The 21,177-nt window shown below is 34.0% G+C and overlaps 5 protein-coding genes across 5 annotated transcripts; 1 reads left to right on the top strand and 4 right to left on the bottom strand.

Annotated features, from left to right (window-relative positions):
* Positions 1–3,165, bottom strand: LOC108192287 (eukaryotic translation initiation factor 3 subunit F). The gene is made up of 6 exons (XM_017373214.2): positions 2,859–3,165; positions 2,554–2,633; positions 2,060–2,289; positions 1,717–1,838; positions 1,492–1,605; positions 1–364 (listed from the first exon to the last, which is right to left on the bottom strand). Exons 1-6 carry the CDS (start codon positions 3,078–3,080, stop codon positions 275–277), a joined length of 858 nt encoding a protein of 285 aa, XP_017228703.1. The 5' UTR covers positions 3,081–3,165; the 3' UTR covers positions 1–274.
* A 2,105-nt stretch (positions 3,166–5,270) lies between these two features.
* Positions 5,271–7,476, bottom strand: LOC108192385 (aquaporin PIP1-2). Its single transcript, XM_017373212.2, has 4 exons — positions 7,070–7,476; positions 5,965–6,263; positions 5,731–5,871; positions 5,271–5,635 (listed from the first exon to the last, which is right to left on the bottom strand). Exons 1-4 carry the CDS (start codon positions 7,398–7,400, stop codon positions 5,543–5,545), a joined length of 864 nt encoding a protein of 287 aa, XP_017228701.1. The 5' UTR covers positions 7,401–7,476; the 3' UTR covers positions 5,271–5,542.
* Positions 7,477–8,188: 712 nt separating this feature from the next.
* On the top strand, positions 8,189–20,619 carry LOC108192355 (probable inactive histone-lysine N-methyltransferase SUVR1). Its single transcript, XM_064082191.1, has 4 exons — positions 8,189–8,465; positions 18,641–18,736; positions 19,509–19,775; positions 20,336–20,619. Exons 2-4 carry the CDS (start codon positions 18,668–18,670, stop codon positions 20,453–20,455), a joined length of 456 nt encoding a protein of 151 aa, XP_063938261.1. The 5' UTR covers positions 8,189–8,465; positions 18,641–18,667; the 3' UTR covers positions 20,456–20,619.
* Positions 9,226–11,025, bottom strand: LOC108198075 (protein FAR1-RELATED SEQUENCE 5). Its single transcript, XM_064082001.1, has one exon. The coding sequence runs from the start codon at positions 11,023–11,025 to the stop codon at positions 9,226–9,228; it is 1,800 nt and encodes a 599-aa protein (XP_063938071.1).
* LOC108192350 (large ribosomal subunit protein uL10) lies at positions 15,860–18,338 on the bottom strand. The gene is made up of 5 exons (XM_017373209.2): positions 17,882–18,338; positions 17,732–17,800; positions 16,741–16,839; positions 16,261–16,653; positions 15,860–16,157 (listed from the first exon to the last, which is right to left on the bottom strand). Exons 1-5 carry the CDS (start codon positions 18,137–18,139, stop codon positions 16,014–16,016), a joined length of 963 nt encoding a protein of 320 aa, XP_017228698.1. The 5' UTR covers positions 18,140–18,338; the 3' UTR covers positions 15,860–16,013.
* Positions 20,620–21,177: the final 558 nt, after the last annotated feature.

The following is a 21,177-nucleotide window of genomic DNA, read 5'->3' as shown; positions in this document are numbered from 1 at the left end:
TGACATTTCAACATATCTGGCGTGTTCTGCATTTCATAAACAATATAAAAAGGATTTTATGCACCCAGATAATTCCAGGCAACAAATTAGCAAGCAAAAAAAATACAACTCCAGGTAAACATTTCTCTAGGGCAGACAGGAAAAAGGCATAATACGCAATTCGTTTAGATAATCCAACAAAATCAGAATAATTTTTCACTTTGCCCTAGCCTGAAAATAAGACTAGAGTTCCTACGGATTTGAGAAATTAAAGAAAAAGACCCACGGCCGAGCATCAAAGAATTTGAGCAGCTGTATTCAACTTCTCTGCCAGACTGAGTTGTGTTCTTGTTATGCTTGACAAATACAGCAACACTAGTTGGTCCTACAGCAGCAAATAAACAAAAGAAATAGGTATAATAAATGGTTAAGAAATACTAATCTTTAACATAAATCAGCACTATATTGAAGATAATACTAGTATTAGTAGGTTGCTGCAGGAAAAGATGTACAAATAAACCAATTTTGCAGCATTGCATAATACATCAAAATATTAGCAAAATTTGTAATCATGAACTCCATTCTGATTTAGAACCACTTTGCATGTACTCTCAAAAAAGACGCTGTGCGGGCAAGTCGATCAAAGTAAGAGCAGGGAGGGAATGTTTACAGTTATACTTATACGGGACAGTTTAGTTTAGTATAGTTCAGTAATTATCAAAGCCATCCAGAACATTAAATATAAACATGTTCAATACCTTTTTCCAGTATTACAACACGTTCTGCATAAGAGGTACACCCAGATATCAACTTATTTTGAAACATTTTTGTATTATATAAGATGAAAGTATAACACCTATCAAGTCATTAGAACACTGCTCTCCAGTGACAAAAAGGCTACCTGTGGCAGTGTCGCCCCACAGGCCCACACTGAAATTAATTTCATCTAGTACAAACACAGCTTAGCCTCCCATTTTTTTTGGTGAGAAGTGTGTAATGCTTAAAACAAAAAGAAGGGCAGGCTTAAGCATTTAGACCCTACACATCAGAGCCAATAGGTTTTGTAAACTATTATTCAACCTGGTTCACTTAACTTTGCCTATCATGTCCTGATGCTGTTAAAGCATCAGTATTTTCACCTATTTCTCTCATTTAGGTACATTTTTACCCAATCAAAGAGTTTTACATAACCTATAGTATTTGTGCTTCACATTTACATGCTTGGAAGATCACAATGATGTTGTTGGAGTTCAAACATCACAATGATGTCCTAAATCACTAGGACACTATTTTTTATTATATTTTTAGGGCACTTGCTAGGACATTGTTGGACTTGCTTTAAGGGGCTTATTATGACATGCCTTTTTATTGGAATATTGCAAGCCGTGCCAAAGAAGGGGACTCCTCCCACCCATAGAAGAATAGAAGGAAAAAAAATAATCAAACAGATCTCCGCTGGAAGTAAAATAATGAAAACCAGAGATACAGAAACAGAAAGAAAACTGATCTTACCTGAATACTGTCATTCACAAGCTTCTCAAAGGCCGAGGAAGATAATTTGGGAATAGATGCCACAGTATCCGAGATAAATCTTCCAATGTTATTATCCGGTGCAAGACGCCCTTCCTAAATTCAATCATATAAAATGCAGTCATTATACCAAATTCATAAAAACAATTTGAAGATTATGCACACTTCAATTTAAGATAAGAAAAGTAACGCACGCAGTTAGCTCACCACAACATCATCAACATATTTGTAGACATCATCAATCAAAGCTAATAACTTCTTCATTGAATCTTCCATCCCTTCCAAATCATTTGGGAGTTTGTCTACGGCTGTTTTCTTAAGGACGTCAACTACATTAAGAGAACTCAATTGATTAAAGTCAGTTTCCATGTATACTTGTAAATAAGACACAGGCCACAATGCTTTTAATACTTTCTTCCCCACACATGGTTCACTTTGCATACAAACTTACATTTTAGAACCATAGAGAAAAAAAAATTACTATAGCCTCCAATATTTTCACATTTAGGGAAGAAATACTAATAAAGAGTGGACTTAAGTAGTTACATACATCCAATACGCTCGGCTTCGACCATCCTTAGATCTAATGGAATTTCTTGAAACTGTGATGCTAGTTGATGATCCCCGAGAGATAAGTTAACAGACACAAAACCTTTAATAGTAGCATCTCCATTTGTGAACCCTGTATCTACAGTCAAATGTACAGGATTTGTTGCTTCTCGGGAATAAAATTCATGAATCAAAGCACTGCCACCTGAGACTCCAAAACCTGTTGAGAACCTGTGCAAACATAACATCAATCAGTCAAGAAAACATCTTTCAACTACTAATCGAACAACAGACAAATCTATCAAGTGCAAAGAATCAAAGAAACACACTGGACTTCATACTACACCCCCATATCCATAGAAACAAATGCAATATGCGCAATCAAAACAAGTGAGCACCATATAAAATATATATAAAAATCCCAACTTGAGATGGGTTTTGCAACAAGAGAAACGAGGAAACAAACATTTCGCCTATTACAGAGCTGTGAATTACCATCCAACAATAACTTCCTTCGGGTTGACCTTCTGGTGAGATGCCAACATATTGTGGTGGTAATCGATGTCCAATGCAACCTAAGACAAAGCCAAACTATTAAACAACAAATATGTACACTCTAAACCAATAAAACAAAAAACTCTAGCACATAATCTCAACATAAGTCAAATTTTAAATTTCAAATCTAATCCGATATGACCATTAGCATACTAATTCCCTCGAGAATCTAAATTACAAGACCTCGCATTTAAAAAATCTCACAAAATCACTGCAAAAGAAAAAAGAAAAAGCAAGGGGTATACCTGATCTAACGACTCGTTGTGAGGAACAGCATAAGAGTTACGAATGTCAACAGTGCCATCAGGCAAAACAGAGCCGAGAAGAGTCCCGATGACTCGCTCAGCTTGGTCAGGTCTTCTAACAAAGCAATCACATATGTTGAATATCACCAGTGGGTGAACCTTCGCCGATAAACTCGTCGGAGATGGCGTGAATTGCAAAACCGTCAGCTCACCCGCCGACATGATTCTTCAGGAGAGAGGCTCTAGGGTTTTAGATGGATGAACGGATAGATGTTGAGTTGAGATCGCAAGATGGATTAATACTCCGGGTCTATTGCTTTCGGGTTCGGGCCAAATCTTATATCATTTTTTTATTTAACAAAAAAGTGAAATTTCATTTAAAATTAATAGAGTTTTAATTTAATTTGATTATAATTTAAAAAATAATATGTTGTTAATATTTTAAATTATCATAAATAGAATATATTACCTGTGCTAATAAATGATGTGTAATCTTCTTATAAATTTCTTACATACCTGTGGATCGATAAATATAGTCATCCATACGATGTTGACTATATATATAAAGGGTATGTATGATTTATTTATTTTTGACAGAAATGCACTTGCTTTTAACAAGATACACCAATACTCCAAGGAGTTTCCTTCATTCAAAAAATTTATTATCTAATCGAAATACATTAAAATGTCTCTCAAAGTTTATACTATAAAACTTAATGTAAAAAATATCTCAACTTGTAAGACCATGCTACCTGAAACAAATACAATCTATTAATAACAAGGGGTAAGTATGATTTAGTGTGAATTTTTTAAGAGGTTAGTTATATTTTTTATTTCTGATATTTCTAAAAACATTATAAGTTGGCAATAATATTTTTGAAAAAAATTTCAAAAAATTAGGCAATTATGAAAAAACCCAAAAATAAAATTTTTTTTATCTCTACTTCATACTTCTAATTATATATTATAAAAATAAGCAAGATAGTTTTGTTGTTAGATACAATTTTGGTTTTAAGCGCTAGATGTAGGTTATAATCGTGACCGCTGGATATTAATCCAACGACAGAAAAGTGAGTGTTGGTTAAGGCGTCCTTAACATATGTATGTCAAAAACCGATCAAGACTTGTAATACAAATAAATAATGTTTTTAATGAGTTTTGATATTAATATCTATGACGGTTTCTCGCAAAAATTTGAAAAAGAGCTTTCTACAAAAGTATGAGAAAACCTATTTTTGCTAAAAATTGCTTTTGAGCTAAAAGTTGCGTTTAAGAAAAGCTGCTTTTATATTTATAAAATATATTTATTTTTTTTAACAAAAGCTGTTTGCTAAAAGCAATATCAAACACCGCCCTATGACAATACAGATTTAATAGCTTAAGAGCATCTCTAATGCGACTCCTATATAACTTTTTAAAATATAATATTATTGGCCTCTTAGGGAGTTAAGATATTGAAAAAGATGACAACTTCAATGCTCATCTTTATACTTGCTCCCTATTCATATTTTATTCATATAAATGAGAGGAAAAAGTAAAAAGAAATAAATGTTGGAGGTAAATTTGGAGTGAAACTAATATTGTATTTATAAAAAGAAATTAAGGACTATTAGAATAAATGTTTTTTAAAAAAGAGCAAAGATGATGAGCTCTTCAATTTTTAAAGAACTTATTTTTGTCTTGTTCTTTAAATTTAAATTTAAGAACTTATTTACAAAGTCCACCTTATTTAGAAAGTCCGCGGGAGATGCTCTAACACGGGATAATAAAGATCAAATAGCAGGTGGGTAGAGCATCTCCAAGGGTACATGTTCCAGAAAGAACCATTAGAAAGAGAACCATAGAACCCTTACCTTATAAGGCAGGGTTCTGCAGCAGAACTTAAGTATGAGTTAGGGTTCTGCAGCAGAACTTCAAATGCAAAAAATGTCAATATCTATGTATTTGATTTTAAAATTATTTTTGAACACACACAACGATGAAAAAATATGAAAAAAACATGTATTTAGATTTAGATCCTAAAAATCTATTTAAAATTTAGAGTTCCGCAACAGAACCTTAGTGGTTCTATGGTTCTATTTTAAGGACTGGTTCCCTCTTGAGCGCGACCCTTATTAGCTATAATATGATATATGGATAATCATCTAAAATTATAACTAAAAGGTGCTAGATTCACTCCAATGGTGTTATGTATAATTATATTATCTAAAATTATACATGATAGCTCTAAAAGTTTTACAAATGTAGCAACCTTAATTTTAGTTATCTAAATTTTTTTGGTAAGAGTTAATGGTTGGAGTGCTTCACTTTTTACATAATATCTATATAGTGCCACTAGATACCAACTAGATGCCATAATTTAGCTAAGGGTTTTGGTCCCTTGAAGATGCTCTAAGCCAATCAAAAAGAGCAGGTAGCAAGGGTTTGGTACATTGCATTATTTGTAATCACAATTCGCATTCTTGCTTGCAATATCCACCCACACAAAACCACAAGGATTATTACATCACTGATTCCACTCCGAATAACATAACATGGATGTCACTTTCCCATAGCTTCTGCGCTGGCCTGGATACCCACACAAATTAACTTCCAAATAATTGCAAACATAAATGTACAAACAGAAACAAACTACACAGACTCAAGATCCAGCTAAATTTGGGCGCATTCGTGAAACAATTAGTTCACTTGGACTTGAACGGAATTGCTCTGATCACAACTACGTGGTACAGTGCTGCCAGTGCTGCTCCGATGAATGGTCCTACCCAGAAAATCCACTGTCGCCAAAAATAAACAATATCAATACATCAGAGAGTTTTTTAAGGATTGGAATAATGTTTGTGAAGCTTGATTAATGTAATTGGATTCTTACATGGTCGTGCCACGCGACGTCCTTGTTAAAGACGATGGCTGCACCCAAACTCCTTGCAGGATTGATTCCGGTGCCAGTGATGGGAATAGTGGCCAAGTGTACCAAAAACACCGCGAAGCCGATAGGCAATGGTGCCAAAATCTAAACATAAACAACAAAAGATGTCACCCTCAGCGAAGATTATAAGCAAAACTAAAGTGTGGCAAATAATTTGAGACTTTGATTTGGGCTTACAGGGACGTGAGAATCTCTGGCGCTGCGCTTGGCATCAGTGGCGGAGAAGACGGTGTAAACAAGAACAAATGTTCCGACAATCTCCGCACCAAGACCATCACCCTTGGTATAACCATGAGCAACTACATTAGCACCTCCACCTTTATCAGTAAACACTCGCTTTCCTTCAAAGCCTTTTACCACTCCAGCCCCACAGATGGCACCCAAACATTGCATCACCATGTAGTACACAGCTCTGGTCACAGTCAACTTCCTCCCCAGAAACAACCCAAATGTCACCGCTGGGTTAATGTGTCCCCCTATAGTTCCAAAACACCACACTTTTATAAACCTGTACAATTTTAATCATTGCCAACGAAATTTTCCATTGCAATACGCAAGTATTCTCGTGGTAAAACACAAAGATCCTATCATTTCATTTATGGTTCATTAAACATTAATCCGCAAACAAAATAAACCAACTAGGGAGTTATTCGAAAAACAATTCATAAGAAAATAAAATAAACTACGAGTTATTTGTGATAGAAGCTAGCAAACAGAGGGGGCGTTTAGATGATGATTGGGACGGAATGGGAAATGAGAGATAAGGGAATAAGTATTTCAAGGAGAGTGTAATGAATGATTTACGCACCAAGTGATACTGTGGTTCCCATTGGATGTCATAAAATCGTTAATCAAACACAAACATATGAGTTTTATGTTGTGTTTAGTTGGGGTGAATGCACGAGGAAGGAATTGAATGAAATTTGAATTATAATATGAACAAATATTCAAGAATTTCATTCCTCCCTCCATTTAATTCCTTGCAAGTTGGCACCCTATACTGCAAGTCACAACCCCAATTTAAGAAGGAATGCTCAATTCTCTCATCTAACCAATTTTTTCTCAAATCTCATCATAACAATTTTGAATGCACTATCTTTTTCTTTTCTTTTTATCAAAACTTCTCTCTTATCTCTAATATTCTCTTCTATTTTTACTTATTCCATTCCATTATGTCCTCCCCAACCAAACACAACACAAGGTTTGATTCTTATTAACGGGCTTCATTAACTATGTACCAAACGACTCCAAAATAAATAGAGAAGAAATGAGAATGAAGTACCAGAGATGCCGGCAGTGCAATAAACAAGAGCAAAGATCATGCCACCGAAAGCCCACGCAATGCCTTGAATACCCACGGAAGCGCACTTGTTGGGAGCCTTGGAGACGCCCATGACCGTCAAAACAGTTATGTACAAGAACAGAAAAGTGGCAATGAACTCCGCTATCCCAGCTCTGTAAAAGGACCAGGAGCTGAGCTCAGAAGCCTCGAACAGCGGCGACGGAGGTGGCTCCTTGTAATCTTTATCCTGGCTCTGAGCTGCTGTTCCTATTGGCTGCCTCTCGTTGAACTTGTTGGCTCCTAGCTTCACATCTTCTTCCTTACCCTCCATCTTTAATTTTTTTCACACTAAGAACTCACTAGGCTTCTTCAACTCTTTACTGCATTTTTGTTTAGTGAGTTGTGATTATAAATAGAGTGATGCAGCTACTGTGGACAGGTGAGTGAGGGGTTGGGTGGGACCATGGTGATGTGGTGTGGATGGGCGTTATCCAAAGTGGGTGTGACCGACCCGTTATAATATTTGGAAAAAATGGCACTGTTTGCGATGTTTATTTGGTGGCGAAATCAGGACCGTTTGTAGTTTGAGATGATGTTGATAGGTCCACCGTCCATCGGAAAAACAAAGGGAAAGGATGACGGTATATGGGCCAAGGAGTTTAGGTAGGATGACAACTGACAAGATCGGGCCAGCGCATACTTGGGTAAAATATAATTGGGATAATAAATCTATGGGGGCTGTTATACAGCCACCGTTGGATAGCGAACCACCAGATCCTAGCCGTTGAATGAGAAGGACTCCCCGCAATGAAACATTGCGGGGACATAGGTACCCGCAATGAAACATTGCAGGGACTTACATACCCGCAATGTTTCATTGCGGGGTCCTAAGTACCCGCAATGCTTCATTGCGGGAACTATGAAGCATTTTAACTCCCCAGACTACCCTTCCACTACTTTAGTTTTAATGAATTTTAACATTTATTTTCAATTTTAAATTATTTCTTTCATTTTAAATATATGATTATCTTCATTGTTCAATATATATATTTTTAAAATTTAAAATTTTAAGATTAGTATTCATAATAATTATATCACTATAATGTATAAAATATTAAATTCATTTCTTATCACAAATATTTTAAAATATTTAATTGTTTATAATTTTAAAATATGTAAAAACTAGACCTCGCAATGAGATATTGCGGGTGGTGATAAACCGGGTACAACCCGATGTCTCCTTCTTTCATTTCAATTGCAAGTTAGGTCACTGGTTCCCCTGCAGACTTGCGACCATCCCGATTCCCACCCCATCTCCCCTCCGTTCGACATTCCCGGCTCCCATCTACTATCTTCAGCATATTCTCGCCTCTTCATCTTCGATTTTCGTAATTGGGTACTCTCTCTCTCTCTCTCTCTCTCTCTCTCTCTCTCTCTCTCTCCCCCCCCCTCCCCCCGCTCTCTCTCTCCTCCCCCCCCTTCCCCTCTCCCTCCCCATCTCTTGCGATTGAATTTTATTGCATTCCCCCTATAATTCCCTAATTTTGATCATATGTGTGGTTTTTGGTTAGTTATTCTGAAATAAGCAGTGAATTGAAAGTTGGCCAAAGTTCAATCATGCTTTAGTCTATTATCCTGTTTTTGTATTTTTATTTTATCGCTATTGCTTGTAGTTAATATGAAATCAAGGCTAGTCACTTAACTTTGGTCAATTTAGTCTCTGATATAACTTCAGCTGTTTTAGGAATCCCAGACCGATGATTGGTGTAATGAAGCTTACTATATATTGCTAATTTAGTAAAAAAAGGGAACTAATCATCATTTCAGTGGAGGTACATTTGGTTTGGTTTATAAGATTGACACCTCTGAATAGTCTAAAAGTTGCATGATATCACTTGGAGATCTATTCAAATATGAAACTTTTTATCAATGTGGGATTCCAACAATAATTTTTCACTTTGGAACATTCTTATTACAACCATTTGCAGCACTACAGAATATTTTCCTAATAAATTCGGAATAGCATTAATTGAAAATTTACAATATCCGAGACCGAGAGCAATAGACCAACCTACATTACCAGACTTGGTATGTATAAACAACAATTGTTAAACAACTAAAACCGAAAGAAAGTCAATTATATATAGCTAATAGCATTAATGCATAAATGTCATAACTGTAGCACTTTTGACAAACTCAATTTGAAAACGCCTAAACATCTCTTTGGTGTATATTTGCGATGCATGAGCCTCCAATGGTGAGTTTAATATAAGTCTCCTTTTCTTGTATTGGGTGTTGTAGTCAGCTTCAACCTCGTGAAGATATTGATACTCCAAAGCCTTTTGTGAGTTCTCAATAAATTCCTTCAAACCGGTTGATGGTTGCACATATTGGTCAAAAAAGGAATTCATTGACTCGCTCCTTCCCGTAGTAGTCATACCGGCGGCAAAAGATTCTTTTGTATAAGCCCGAATCCATTTCTCTCTAATATTGTACATATCATTTAGCCAATCATGAGTTATGAGGTGGTACTTCTCAACCAAATCATCCCATCTTTCTTGAAATTCCTCCGGTGATAACGACTTATACACACATGCGTTGAATTCCGTTTTGAACTCCGGATAATGAGTATACAAAGAAGACAATTTTTCGGTGAACTTTTGACCTATATGCCAAGAACAATATGTATGCTTGGTGGTTGGTAAAATCTTGGCAATAGCATTTCCCAATGCAATGTCTTGGTCGGTAATGATTGTAATCGGAGGTTTGTTGTCAACGGCTTCCAACCAAGTTTTCAAAACCCATTCATAAGATGTTTCTTTCTCATCCCTAATGAGTGCAAATCCAAATAAGATATTTTGGTAGTGATGGTTAACCCCCGTGATAGGTATGAAAGGCATACAATACCTATTAGTCCGATAAGTTGAGTCGAATGTAACCACATCACCAAAATTCTTGTATGCATTTGCCGATCGAGGGTCAACCCACACCAAAGCCTTAACCCGATTCTCGCCATCCATATCAAACCGATAGAAAAACTTCCCGAAATTATTCCCCTTTAACTCCTCTAACAAAGCCAACCCGGAAATTGCGTCACCACCATCAAACACTTGACGTCGAATGTTACGTAAAACATTACGTATGTCTTGATTAGTAAAACCAACATTCTCTAATCCACCGAGAGCTTCCCCCATCACTTTCAACACTTTTGAGGGTCCTATTCCCGATTTGTTCAACGTCTCAATTAAAGATCGGGCAACCGGACCTATATTACGCGATCTTTGCATGAATTGTACTTTGTCTGGGGTAACCATTGGATGATTGTGTTCTAACTCTACTGTGGTTATTTCCCATTTATCCGTCTTCACTCTATGAACAACCGAAATTCGAGCCTTACATTTTGTCCGATCAATTGTATCACGAGTCCTTTTTAAATTCAATTCCTCATCAACATTAGCCGAACTTGAACATACTCTCCCACCTAGCCGGCAAATATACATACGTGAACAAGCTTCATTGCTTCTAGAATGCCTATGAGTATTTCTAATGATAACCTCGAATCCAACCCTACGCCCGTAATCCCGATAAAATCTTTCCACCTCATCTAAATTATCAAACAACATGCCACTACAAGGAACAACATCATTCATATTGGAAAAAGTAAAATCATGTATTTTTTCCCCAACATCAACATTATCATAATCATTTTTCCGTTCACTTCTTCCAAAACTTGTATTATCATCCTTTTTCCCACCATTATCATGACAATCATCTTCATCATCGACAAAAATAACCTTTTTTTTTCCTTTATCAACATAATCATCTTCTTCAACATAAATTACCTCATTTACAACATTAGCTTTTTTCCTACGCATAAAAGGATTTGCAACGGAAGCATAATCGAAATTATCATGATCACTAGAAGAACTAGAATCATTATCAAATAAATATGCCATAAGTTAAGGAGAAGTACCTTTTTTTATCTTCAAAACGTTCAAAATCAAAGAATGAAATGGGTGAAGGAGATAGAGTAATTTTGTTGTAACTGGTAGGTAAAAAACATTAATTACGGTCCCCGCAATGAAACATTGCGGGTTCAAATACACCCCGCAATGAAACATTGCTGGGTACTTTTAATACCCGCAATGAACTATTGCAGGGAGCGTAATTAATGTTTTTACCTACCCGTAACAACAAAATTACTCTATCTACCTCACCCATGTCATTTTATTATTTATTATTAATTAAATTAAATTATTTTAATATAAAATTGATTTTTATAGAGTATAAAATTAATTAAAACGCCTGAATATAAAAATAATTTAATTAAATTATTAATTAAATTAAATTAATAATTAAGTTACATTATCAAATTCAATATATTTATTGAATTTATTTATTATTGAATTTTATTTCAAAAGTTATATATCCCAATCCTAGTGGACAACTATCAGTGAAACATCCATTGTCAAATTGGTTTCTTTACTTGTCTTGAAAACGCAAGGTACAAGGTTCGAATCTTTATTTGGTTGTTTTAGAGTAAAAAAAATAAACCCCGCAATGAATCATTGCGGGTATCTTTTAAAAAAAAAAACACCCCGCAATGAATCAATGCGGGGTCTATTTTAGAAAAAACATACCCACAATGACTCATGGCGGGTATCTTTTTCAACAAAAACTATCCACCTCATCGAACCACCTTGTGAATCAAATTTAACACCCCGCAATGAATCATTGCGGGGATGAAAATTTTGTAAACTATCCCCACAATGAAACATTGCGGGGATGAAAATATTACTTGTTTTGTTTAAAATATTTTAAAAAGTTCAATAAATTGTAAGAATTTATACTACTTTAGCTAAAAAATATTAATATATGTGTTCTTACTAATATTTCACTAATTTAAGTAACATTTATTAATAATTTAGATATTTTTCTTTGATTTGTTTTTGTTTGAGTATTATTGATTTGCATTTGTTCGAATATATATTCAGAACACTACTTTTACATACGAGAACTGGAAAAAGTTAATAATTTGTCAAAAAAAACTCTTCTTATATGTTCTTAATAATATTCGACCAATCTAAGTGATGTTAATTCATAATTTCGATATTCATCTTTGATTTTAATATTTTCGAGTATATTTGAAAACACTACCAGTACAAAAGAGAATTGGAAAAAATGAATAATTTGTAATAAAATAATTCAACTTTAGCTGCAAAAAGTAAATCAACCTTAAAAGAGCATGTGAACTATGTAGTTCAAACATATGTTCGATATATTTAAGAAACAAGCAGTAGTGAATAAGTAAAATTATTCGTATAGCAAAAAGACATAAAATATTTAATAAGATAAAAATATATAGAAATTAGATAGAAAATTATTCATATATTGTACTAAGAAAAATTAAAATTTTCTCACTACTTCTAATATTAACAATATTTTTAATATAATTTAAAATGTTAAATAAACTCTACAAGGCATATGATATGTGAAAGGAGGGGTAAAAGGGTCCAAGGAAAAAAAGGAGACTACCAGCAATGAAACATTGCGGGGACTTGTATCCCAGCAATGATTCATTGCGGGGACAAGTATACCCGCAATGTTTCATTGCGGGGTTGCAATGTTTCATTGCAGGGAGTCTCTTTTTCAACCGTAGGATCACAGCAACGAGTGGTTATGATTTGGTGGCTGGAAACCGGTCTTTATCCACCGGTGGCTGTGGACCTGTTCCCTAAATCTATTATATATATAATACAACAACCTTGAGTAATTTTATTCAAAGTGACTATACTACCCCTTGCTCAAAATACATATTTTTTTTTATATAAAGGTCATTATTGACTTTTAACACTAATGTATTTATTAGACATTAATGTCTAACCATTAATATACATTAAATTACTTCATATTTAAAACTCCAATATATATACTCTCTCCGTCCCAACAGGTTCTTTACGTTACTTTTTGGCACGCATTTTAAGGCTCTTATAAAATATACTTACATCACATATATATTTTTGAAAAAAATCCTGAAAAAAGTTTTGACGTTTAAACTTTTATTCAAAAAAAAATTATTGAACTATACTTTATAAGAGCCTCAAAATGCGTGCAAACAGTCCTGGTGGGACGGAGGGCGTATGTATTATATATTTGTATTTATGTTTTAATAATAATTACTTCATATTTAAAACTCCAATATATATATATGTATTATATATTTATATTTATGTTTTAATAATAAATAAATAATTTTGTAAATTCTAATATTCGGCCTGATTTTCAACCAATTAATCCAATTTTTGTCAATTAGCCATCGATTTTAACCGAATTTTGTCAAATTCTATTATATATCTAACACAACAATAATGAGTAATTTAATTCAAAGAGACTAATCTACCCCTACTCAGTATAAATATTAACATGATCATTATTTGAAAATAATTTAATATTATATATATTATATATAATTATTTTTAAATTTTTAAATTTACCCCACAAATTTTGTAAAATTTAATATTCAACCTGATTTTCATCGAATTGATCAAGTTTTGACCAAATAATCATCGATTTAACCGAATATTACTAAATCGGATTAAAAATCCTTCTGATTATCGATTAATTAGTCAACCAACCGGTTTTTAGAATATTTAATTATTATGATTAAAAAAATTATATATATATATATATTAGAATAAGTATAAATATAATATATTATTATATGACAAAGGCTCTGATTCAGCAAAAATCTCATTTCTTTTATCAAATTTTCAATAATTTTAGGTGGGTGGTAATTTAATTATATAATAAAATTTTAAACTGTGTATATTTTTTGTATTTATATATTAATAAATATCATAGTGAGGATATGTGTACATATGGATATCAATATAATATGACTTAAAATATAAATAAATATACAATATAAATTACTTTTATAATATAAATAATCTCAATTTAAAAGAACCAAACCAAACCAAACGTGCTCAGTATATCCCGCTTAGAGAAGGATCTGAAAAGGGTAAAATATACGCAGATCATGCCTCTACCTTAAAGTAGAGAGGTTGTTTCCGTGAGACCCCCGGCTTAGTGCATAATAAATAAAATTGTGTGTGATACAATATAACTATAATACCTTAGCCCATGGCCTTCTTCACATGGGACTTAAAAATTCCTCGATTTAAGTGGTGAAGTCCATTGAAGAAAGCAAACGGAGAAATCAAGAACCATTACTTACACGGATTGCAAAGTTGAAAGCTTGGGAGAAGAGATCGGGTGCCAACCAAATTGGAACCCAAAATCTTGAAATCTTACAATGATTTGCACATTAACACCGATGAAGACCTCTCTAAACCCATTTTCACTAATATACCAAGAACAACTCCATGGACTCTCACTACTTTGATCGCACTGCATTCCACCGGAATGACTTCATTGAAACTCCCTCAGACAACCTTGGCGATTGCGTCGCTTTGACAACCGCTACACCATAACCATTTGATAGCAGACACATCACAACAATTCTCAAATGACAATGCCGTGAAAGCGCCCTCGAGTGGGAGAGCGAATCAATTAGGAATTGTTTAAACATTCGAAACTCCCTCATAAAACAACATCAATTTGCAAGATTCAAAACAAGTGACTCATTCACCAAGAAAAAAGTGTGCAATGTATATGGCATAGTGAATGCGACTAAACTCCACAAATTTCCAAAACTTGTGATTACATGTGCCGCACAAAATCGAAAGAAAAGATGAACGAAATCTTGAAGAATAAGAGAGCGGTTAGAGCGGTTAGTCGTATTTCAGGCTTAATTATTATTATCTCTCAATTTAAAAGAGATGAACCTATATCAAAAAAATAATTTAAAACAGCCCGTGCTTTGCACGGGTTAAGAAGCTAGTTAGAATTAATACTCTAGATTAGTGATATGAGATAAGCTTCATTATTTGAATTTTTTCATATCAAATTATATGAACTACAAATCTAAATCACATATTTTGAAATAAATATTCATTTCACTTTTTCATCATATTTTCTTACAAATTTAATTGAGCTCAATATATAAGTTGATCACCAATTCAAAACGATATTAAACTCATCATTAAATTAGTAACGGATACATTTCATTAGTGAATATTGAAATTTATTGACGGAAGAATCGATATGTTAAAATTTATAAAATGCAACATCTATCTAATAGGACACCGCCTCTTTTTAGCCAAATCAATAATATAACGGTTTGGCTAGTGTGTGCCCATGTGCACATGCTAAGCGCGAAAATTTTTGTATTTGGGAGATTTTGATTGGTGTGTTTGGTGCATTTGCAGGGGGATCCACCATTATCATGAAATAGGAGCCAATCAAAATGATCCAAGCACAAAATTTTCACACCATAGAAAAACCGATAATATAATGCCTCTCTTTTTTATATAACTACGTGTTATATGTACATTTATTTAGAGGGTAAGTTGTAACTGTACATCTGTACCCTCTAGGAGATTTAACTGAGCCCCCTCTAGCGGGAATTAACTGAGCCCGTCCGAGCAACCACCTATTTATCAGTATCAGTAATGGCCTTCGAAAATGATCTCATTTATATTCCTCTCGTTCCAACCTCATCTTTTTCACTCAAGTTACAACGGCCTTGTTTTCTTATTATCGCAGGAACGACTTTCAAATGCCATCTGTTCATACATATTCCACTTTCGACAAGAAAACTAGGCATCTTACAGGTTTACCTTTGAAGTTTCTATAAGCTGTTGTAACCATGGGAATATAAAACCAAAATTAAAACTAAACTGGGAATTCATATTGGGTACCTAAATCGAAAGGTGTAAACATTACAAACGTTTTGGATCAAAAACATATCCTAGAAAATTTATGAGTCTCAAAAAGCAAATAAAACACGATAGAGTTGATTTGCATGTTCTGCAAACAAAACTTAATCAAACAGGCTGAAACCCATGTCATCATCTGATTCCTCAGCAGGCTCTTCTTTCTTCTCTTCGGCAGCAGCTGCAGCAGGGGCAGAACCAGAATCAGCAGTTGCAGCTGGTGCAGCAGCAGCTACAAACTTGCTAGGATCCTGCACATACATAATATAAGTAGATGCTATTACAATTGCAATTAAAAAGGCTACCGGTCTAGTTATAGGTCAGGACTAATAACGTCTAATGGACAAGGCATACCGCAAGATACTCCTTTACTTTATCAGCCTGAGGAAATGAATATTCTGTCTCGAGAGCAATTGCTAACACATTCTTGTAGGCGTTGATAAACATATGAGGAGCGGCTGCCAGAGTTGGGTAGGACAAGGCCAGTGACAGGGAAGTGACCATTGAAACACCAACAGCAAACTTGGCAACAAGATCATCTTCAGTCATATCAAGAACCTCTGGACTGAAAACTGTTCCGTTGTCGTAAACAGACAAGACAACAAGACCATATGAAAAGGGCCTGATACCAAGCTTTGCAAGCAGAGCAGCTTCAGAAGAACCCACTTTGTCACCCTTTTTGATAAGCTCAACTGGGGTGATAATTTCAACAGTACCCTTGTTAATCTTAGTCGGAATGTTAAGCACCTAGACAATACCATAACATAACAGTGAGAAACCAACCACTATCCAAAAGAAAACTTAAATTTCTAAGCACATAACAGTCATAAATACCTGGAAGAAGGATGTCTGAGATGGATCAAGACCAGTGTTCCCTGGTGGCACAACAACATCAACAGGAGCAACCAAACCAACACGCGCAGGAGCTCCAACCTGATCACAGCCAAATGATAAGATTACAACTTTGGGTCCTACAAAGTGGTAAATGAAGCATGCACCTCCAGACAAAATCAGAAACACAATCCAATGAACAATTAAGTACATAATTTTTTTACCACACTTGTTAATAATTAAAATTCAAAACTAAGAACACCCGGACATTACAATCATAATGGCTTGGTTATTGACTAATAATCTAGATTATTAAATTCAATTTAATTAATCATAAAGAGGCCTCTAAAATTCAGCGAGCCCAATGATGACATGGTTATCAAAAACAATATACTTTTTAGACACACAAAGCACCCAACTAAAAAAACACAGTTTATTATTCAGTTCAATCAAACCAAAACTAGTTTGGTAAATAATAATATGAACCATATATTATAATATTATAAGGTTATCCAACAAGAGTATACAAGGACAGACATTAGGATCACTTCTGTTCTTACTGGTACAACAATCATATCAATATAAATACAGAGTTTGCACTTGTAACTATCTCACAAACAGCTAAAGCTAGGAATCACTTTATCAACCTTCATTTCACAAAAACATGGACACAAGACTAATGCACCTATCTCAAAATTGGATTAATCTATCAACACCTCAACCATTCTTCCGGAAAAAACAAACAATACAAACTATAAATTCGCAACACATCCTTCATGAAACAAAATTCTCACACATCAACAACAAAAAAAAAATATTACAAATTCCAACCCAAAAAAAATTTAACAATCAACCACAAAGAATTCCCCAGGCTAAAACAAAAGCAATCAATCAACTTTCCATTATTAAACCAATTTGCAAATAAACAACATCAATAACATAAAAAATACATCAATAACATACAAAAATAAAACTTGTGACTCTTTACACTCACCTTGTACTTGGCAACCTCCTCGCTCACTTCCTTCAAATCCCCCTTAGTAAAGATCAGTCCAACATTGCCCTAACATAAACAAACCAAAAATACATGAACAACACAAATAAACACCAAAAAAACATTAAAAAATCATGATAAAATACTTACAACAAGCAGTGGAATGATGTTAAGAAAAGCCTCATTGCCGGTCTTCTCAGCATGAATCCTAACAGACCTCTTCATCATAGTATTCTTCCCCATCAACACAACAGAATCACCACGCAAACCCTTTCGGATATTCTGAAGCTGCTTGGAGCCCACATTATCAGCAGCAGCCACCAAGATCTGCGTGTACTCATCAAGAAGTTGACACAGCTTTGCGTCATAAGCAATCTTCTTATCGGCTTTCGATGCTTTCGGTGCCATTCTATCACAATTATAAACAAACCCTAAATTTGAATTGAAGAGATGTAAACTATTGAGGGCCAAGATAAAGCTAGGGCTTTGTCAAGGCGGACAGCTAATACGCCGTCGCTTTAACCTCTCCTATTCAGTTTTTCAGGGGCGGGGCTTCAAAAGCTTTGTAAAACCCTAATTGCTGTGTGTGCACTAGTGTTTTGTCTTGCTTTTATTTTGTATTTATATTTTTCATCATAACCTAATTTGGACGGCTGTGATTTATCTGATGAGCTTTTGGGCTTTTTGTTTGACACTGTCTGGCCCAACAGCCAAAAATGCATTTTGGTCACATAAGATATACAATAGGGTAAAAGTAAGTACTATATAAACCCTTCAAGTCTTCCTACACATTCTTTGATATCTCTGGGTAAACAATGCCACCAAGAAGGGTAATAAAAAATATAAAACTTAATTTTCTGTAAAAATATTTGATTACAAAGTTTTAATTCTGTGTGATGATTTTTGCAGGCCGGTCAAACAAGGAGGGATGCTGCTATGGATGCCATGCGTAGAATTGGATTCAAAGATGCGATGACTAGGAAAGTACTGAATGAGTTACTCAAGGTTTTTTTTCTCAATTATTATTTATCTTTCAGAAGATTTTGAATGTTGTTTATGTAATTTTTATAACGATTGCTTCTTTTGTCCTAAAAGAATCATACGTGTATTTAATCAGTCTATTGTTTGTTTAATTTTAATGTCTATATGTGTAATTACGAACTATGATTGATTTTCGTCATAAAAAAAGGTAGGTGGCGCAGTTTCTTCCATGGTTAATAGCGTTTATGAATGCGATCTTTTAATAGAATGATTTTGTCTCAATGACAACACATTATATGCTTGTATCATTGATTTTACTGTTCAGATTTGTTGTCCTCAAAGGACTGGTAATCTAGTTTTTTCTTACTCAATCGGATGATTTTACTGGATATAGCTTTGATTATTTAATAGTGTCAAATTTTCATCTAAAAGGGCGAATGAGAAACTTTTTTGACTACTCGTATGAATGAAATTATGAAAGCAATTTTTAGTGCTATTCATTTGTTCTCCAAACAAGCAAACAACAAACTTTATGGTTGTTTGACTGATTGATTTTAAGTTTAAAAATTTGTTTTTAAATGTGATTAGTATTGCTATTTCAGAAAAACTACATACATTTTAAGGTCGCTAACATTTGATGTCAATAAGATTTTATTACTTTTGCTTTGAGATTAATAATGAAGATTAGACCTCGAATTGTATTCCAAATATTTAATTTAAATATTTTTTATTTAATACATCATCAAGTAGTAATGAATGTTAGCGTTGTTTATGTGTTTGCTCAATTTTTTAATAGACCTACGGGAGGGACAATTGGGCTTTCATTGAGACGGATTGTTATAAAGTCTTGTTGGACGCAATTATCGAGGCATTAGAACAAGAACGTCTTAAAATGGTTGATGCCAATGAGAACTCTACAGAGTTCAATCATAATCTTCCAGCAACCGAGTGTCCAGAAAATATAGGACAAGAGATTATGGAGTTAGAAGTTGCTTCTATACAGAATGTTTCTGAGCAAGTGAAACAGGATCAAGAAAATGAACTTGGAGAACCGGATGAAGAGGTAATCTCGTTATCTTTCATCTTTATGGATTTACTCCCTCCACTCTTTTCTAAGTGATAATTTTCTTGACCAAATTTGAATTTTCATTTAAATGTTGTCTGTATATTTTTCAAAGAAGTGTATTATATTTTCATCCGAACTCCCTTAGTGATAGCTATAATATTAAAATTACTCATCTTTTTAAGTATTAGCATAAAAATTCAAAATTCCATGTAGACCACATTTCTTTGCTGTATTGAACTATTGGAGTCAAGAATCTAGGCACGCTGTTATATTAAAATCCAACGACTCAAATTTTTTATTTTATAAATTAAAATTTAAGTTGTGTAGTATACAACTACCTCCGTATATAATATTTATATATCTTTTGTAATTGTCAGTTAAGAGATGAGTGCTAGTTTAGGATGACAGTTACCGCATTAAGCGATTGTCTCTCACCTTGCAGTTACACAAAATGTTCTCTTGTTCAGTTGATTGTAGTTGTTATCTTTATTTCCAACTTCTTTTATGGTATTATATTATTAAATCTGCATTTCCTTTTTTTATTGAAAAATGGTCAGGAGATGAACAAAACTGAAGAGGAAATGAATCAGGATGTGATGAATGACGGTCACAATGCTAATGTGGACTTTGATCTGAATGAATTACCCCCGGATGATGCTGATAACCCTTCATCTTAAGATGTTACGCACTCGTATTACAGATGTTAGGTGGGTTATCTAATGTGAGAACTTTATTTCTAACTTTTCTATTATTAAAGAGTTATTTGAGAAGTTAGTCATTTTAAGTAAATTGTGGTGTTTCAAGTCAAACTGTTATGACCTGTATTTGATTAAAAAATTAAGTTTGGGACTAGAATGTTATAGCTTCTCTCGAATGTTTTTTTGATTAATTTTAAATCATGTTTTTCATATTTCTTTATTTGTATGAAAAAAGATATTTTCTATCTTTTGTTGGCTTCTTGTCTGTCTTTAAAGTATATAACTTTAGAGTTGAATCGAATTACATGATGGTCCATGTTTGTCTTGGAGTAGAACATATTAGTGTTAAAAAAAAGTTTCATGATGGTTCATTTTTATTTTCGAGTAGAACACGTTATAATTAAGAAGAGACATGTTGGTCTATCTTTGGTCTGTCTCTCATTGTTTATATTTAAAAGGGAAAATGAGCACGGTTGGATAGCTCAGTGGTTAAGAGCTTATCCTCTGTCGTCCTAGGTCCTGGGTTCGACCCTGGCTCACCTCCGAGAGTTTCGTAGAACAGATACTCATTTGTAAGGCTATAAGCCATATTTGTCAAAAAAAAAGGGAAAATAGATTTTTTTCCACCCAACTTATTATTTAGTTTAGAAACCTACCACTGAACTATAATTTTTTTCTTTTTTGCCACTAATGTTAGGTTC

The sequence above is a fragment of the Daucus carota genome, chromosome 7 (genome assembly GCF_001625215.2).
Source record: "Daucus carota subsp. sativus chromosome 7, DH1 v3.0, whole genome shotgun sequence".
NCBI lineage: Eukaryota > Viridiplantae > Streptophyta > Magnoliopsida > Apiales > Apiaceae > Daucus > Daucus carota.
This window is presented reverse-complemented; position numbering and strand designations above follow the sequence as displayed.

Excerpts from the sequence above, each read along its gene's own strand:
- LOC108192355 (XM_064082191.1), top strand. The coding sequence starts at position 18,668 with ATGGATGCCATGCGTAGAATTGGATTCAAAGATGCGATGACTAGGAAA. Across the intron at positions 18,737-19,508 it reads TACTGAATGAGTTACTCAAG|ACCTACGGGAGGGACAATTG; the intron begins GTTTTTTTTCTC and ends ATTTTTTAATAG. Across the intron at positions 19,776-20,335 it reads TTGGAGAACCGGATGAAGAG|GAGATGAACAAAACTGAAGA; the intron begins GTAATCTCGTTA and ends AAAAATGGTCAG.
- LOC108198075 (XM_064082001.1), bottom strand. The coding sequence starts at position 11,025 with ATGGCATATTTATTTGATAATGATTCTAGTTCTTCTAGTGATCATGAT.
- LOC108192385 (XM_017373212.2), bottom strand. The coding sequence starts at position 7,400 with ATGGAGGGTAAGGAAGAAGATGTGAAGCTAGGAGCCAACAAGTTCAAC. Across the intron at positions 6,264-7,069 it reads TTGCACTGCCGGCATCTCTG|GGGGACACATTAACCCAGCG; the intron begins GTACTTCATTCT and ends TTGGAACTATAG. Across the intron at positions 5,636-5,730 it reads ACGTCGCGTGGCACGACCAT|TGGATTTTCTGGGTAGGACC; the intron begins GTAAGAATCCAA and ends TTTTGGCGACAG.
- LOC108192350 (XM_017373209.2), bottom strand. The coding sequence starts at position 18,139 with ATGGCACCGAAAGCATCGAAAGCCGATAAGAAGATTGCTTATGACGCA. Across the intron at positions 16,840-17,731 it reads AGGAGGTTGCCAAGTACAAG|GTTGGAGCTCCTGCGCGTGT; the intron begins GTGAGTGTAAAG and ends GGCTGTGATCAG. Across the intron at positions 16,158-16,260 it reads AAGTAAAGGAGTATCTTGCG|GATCCTAGCAAGTTTGTAGC; the intron begins GTATGCCTTGTC and ends ATGTATGTGCAG.
- LOC108192287 (XM_017373214.2), bottom strand. The coding sequence starts at position 3,080 with ATGTCGGCGGGTGAGCTGACGGTTTTGCAATTCACGCCATCTCCGACG. Across the intron at positions 2,634-2,858 it reads ACAACGAGTCGTTAGATCAG|GTTGCATTGGACATCGATTA; the intron begins GTATACCCCTTG and ends GCTTTGTCTTAG. Across the intron at positions 2,290-2,553 it reads AAGGAAGTTATTGTTGGATG|GTTCTCAACAGGTTTTGGAG; the intron begins GTAATTCACAGC and ends ATGTTTGCACAG.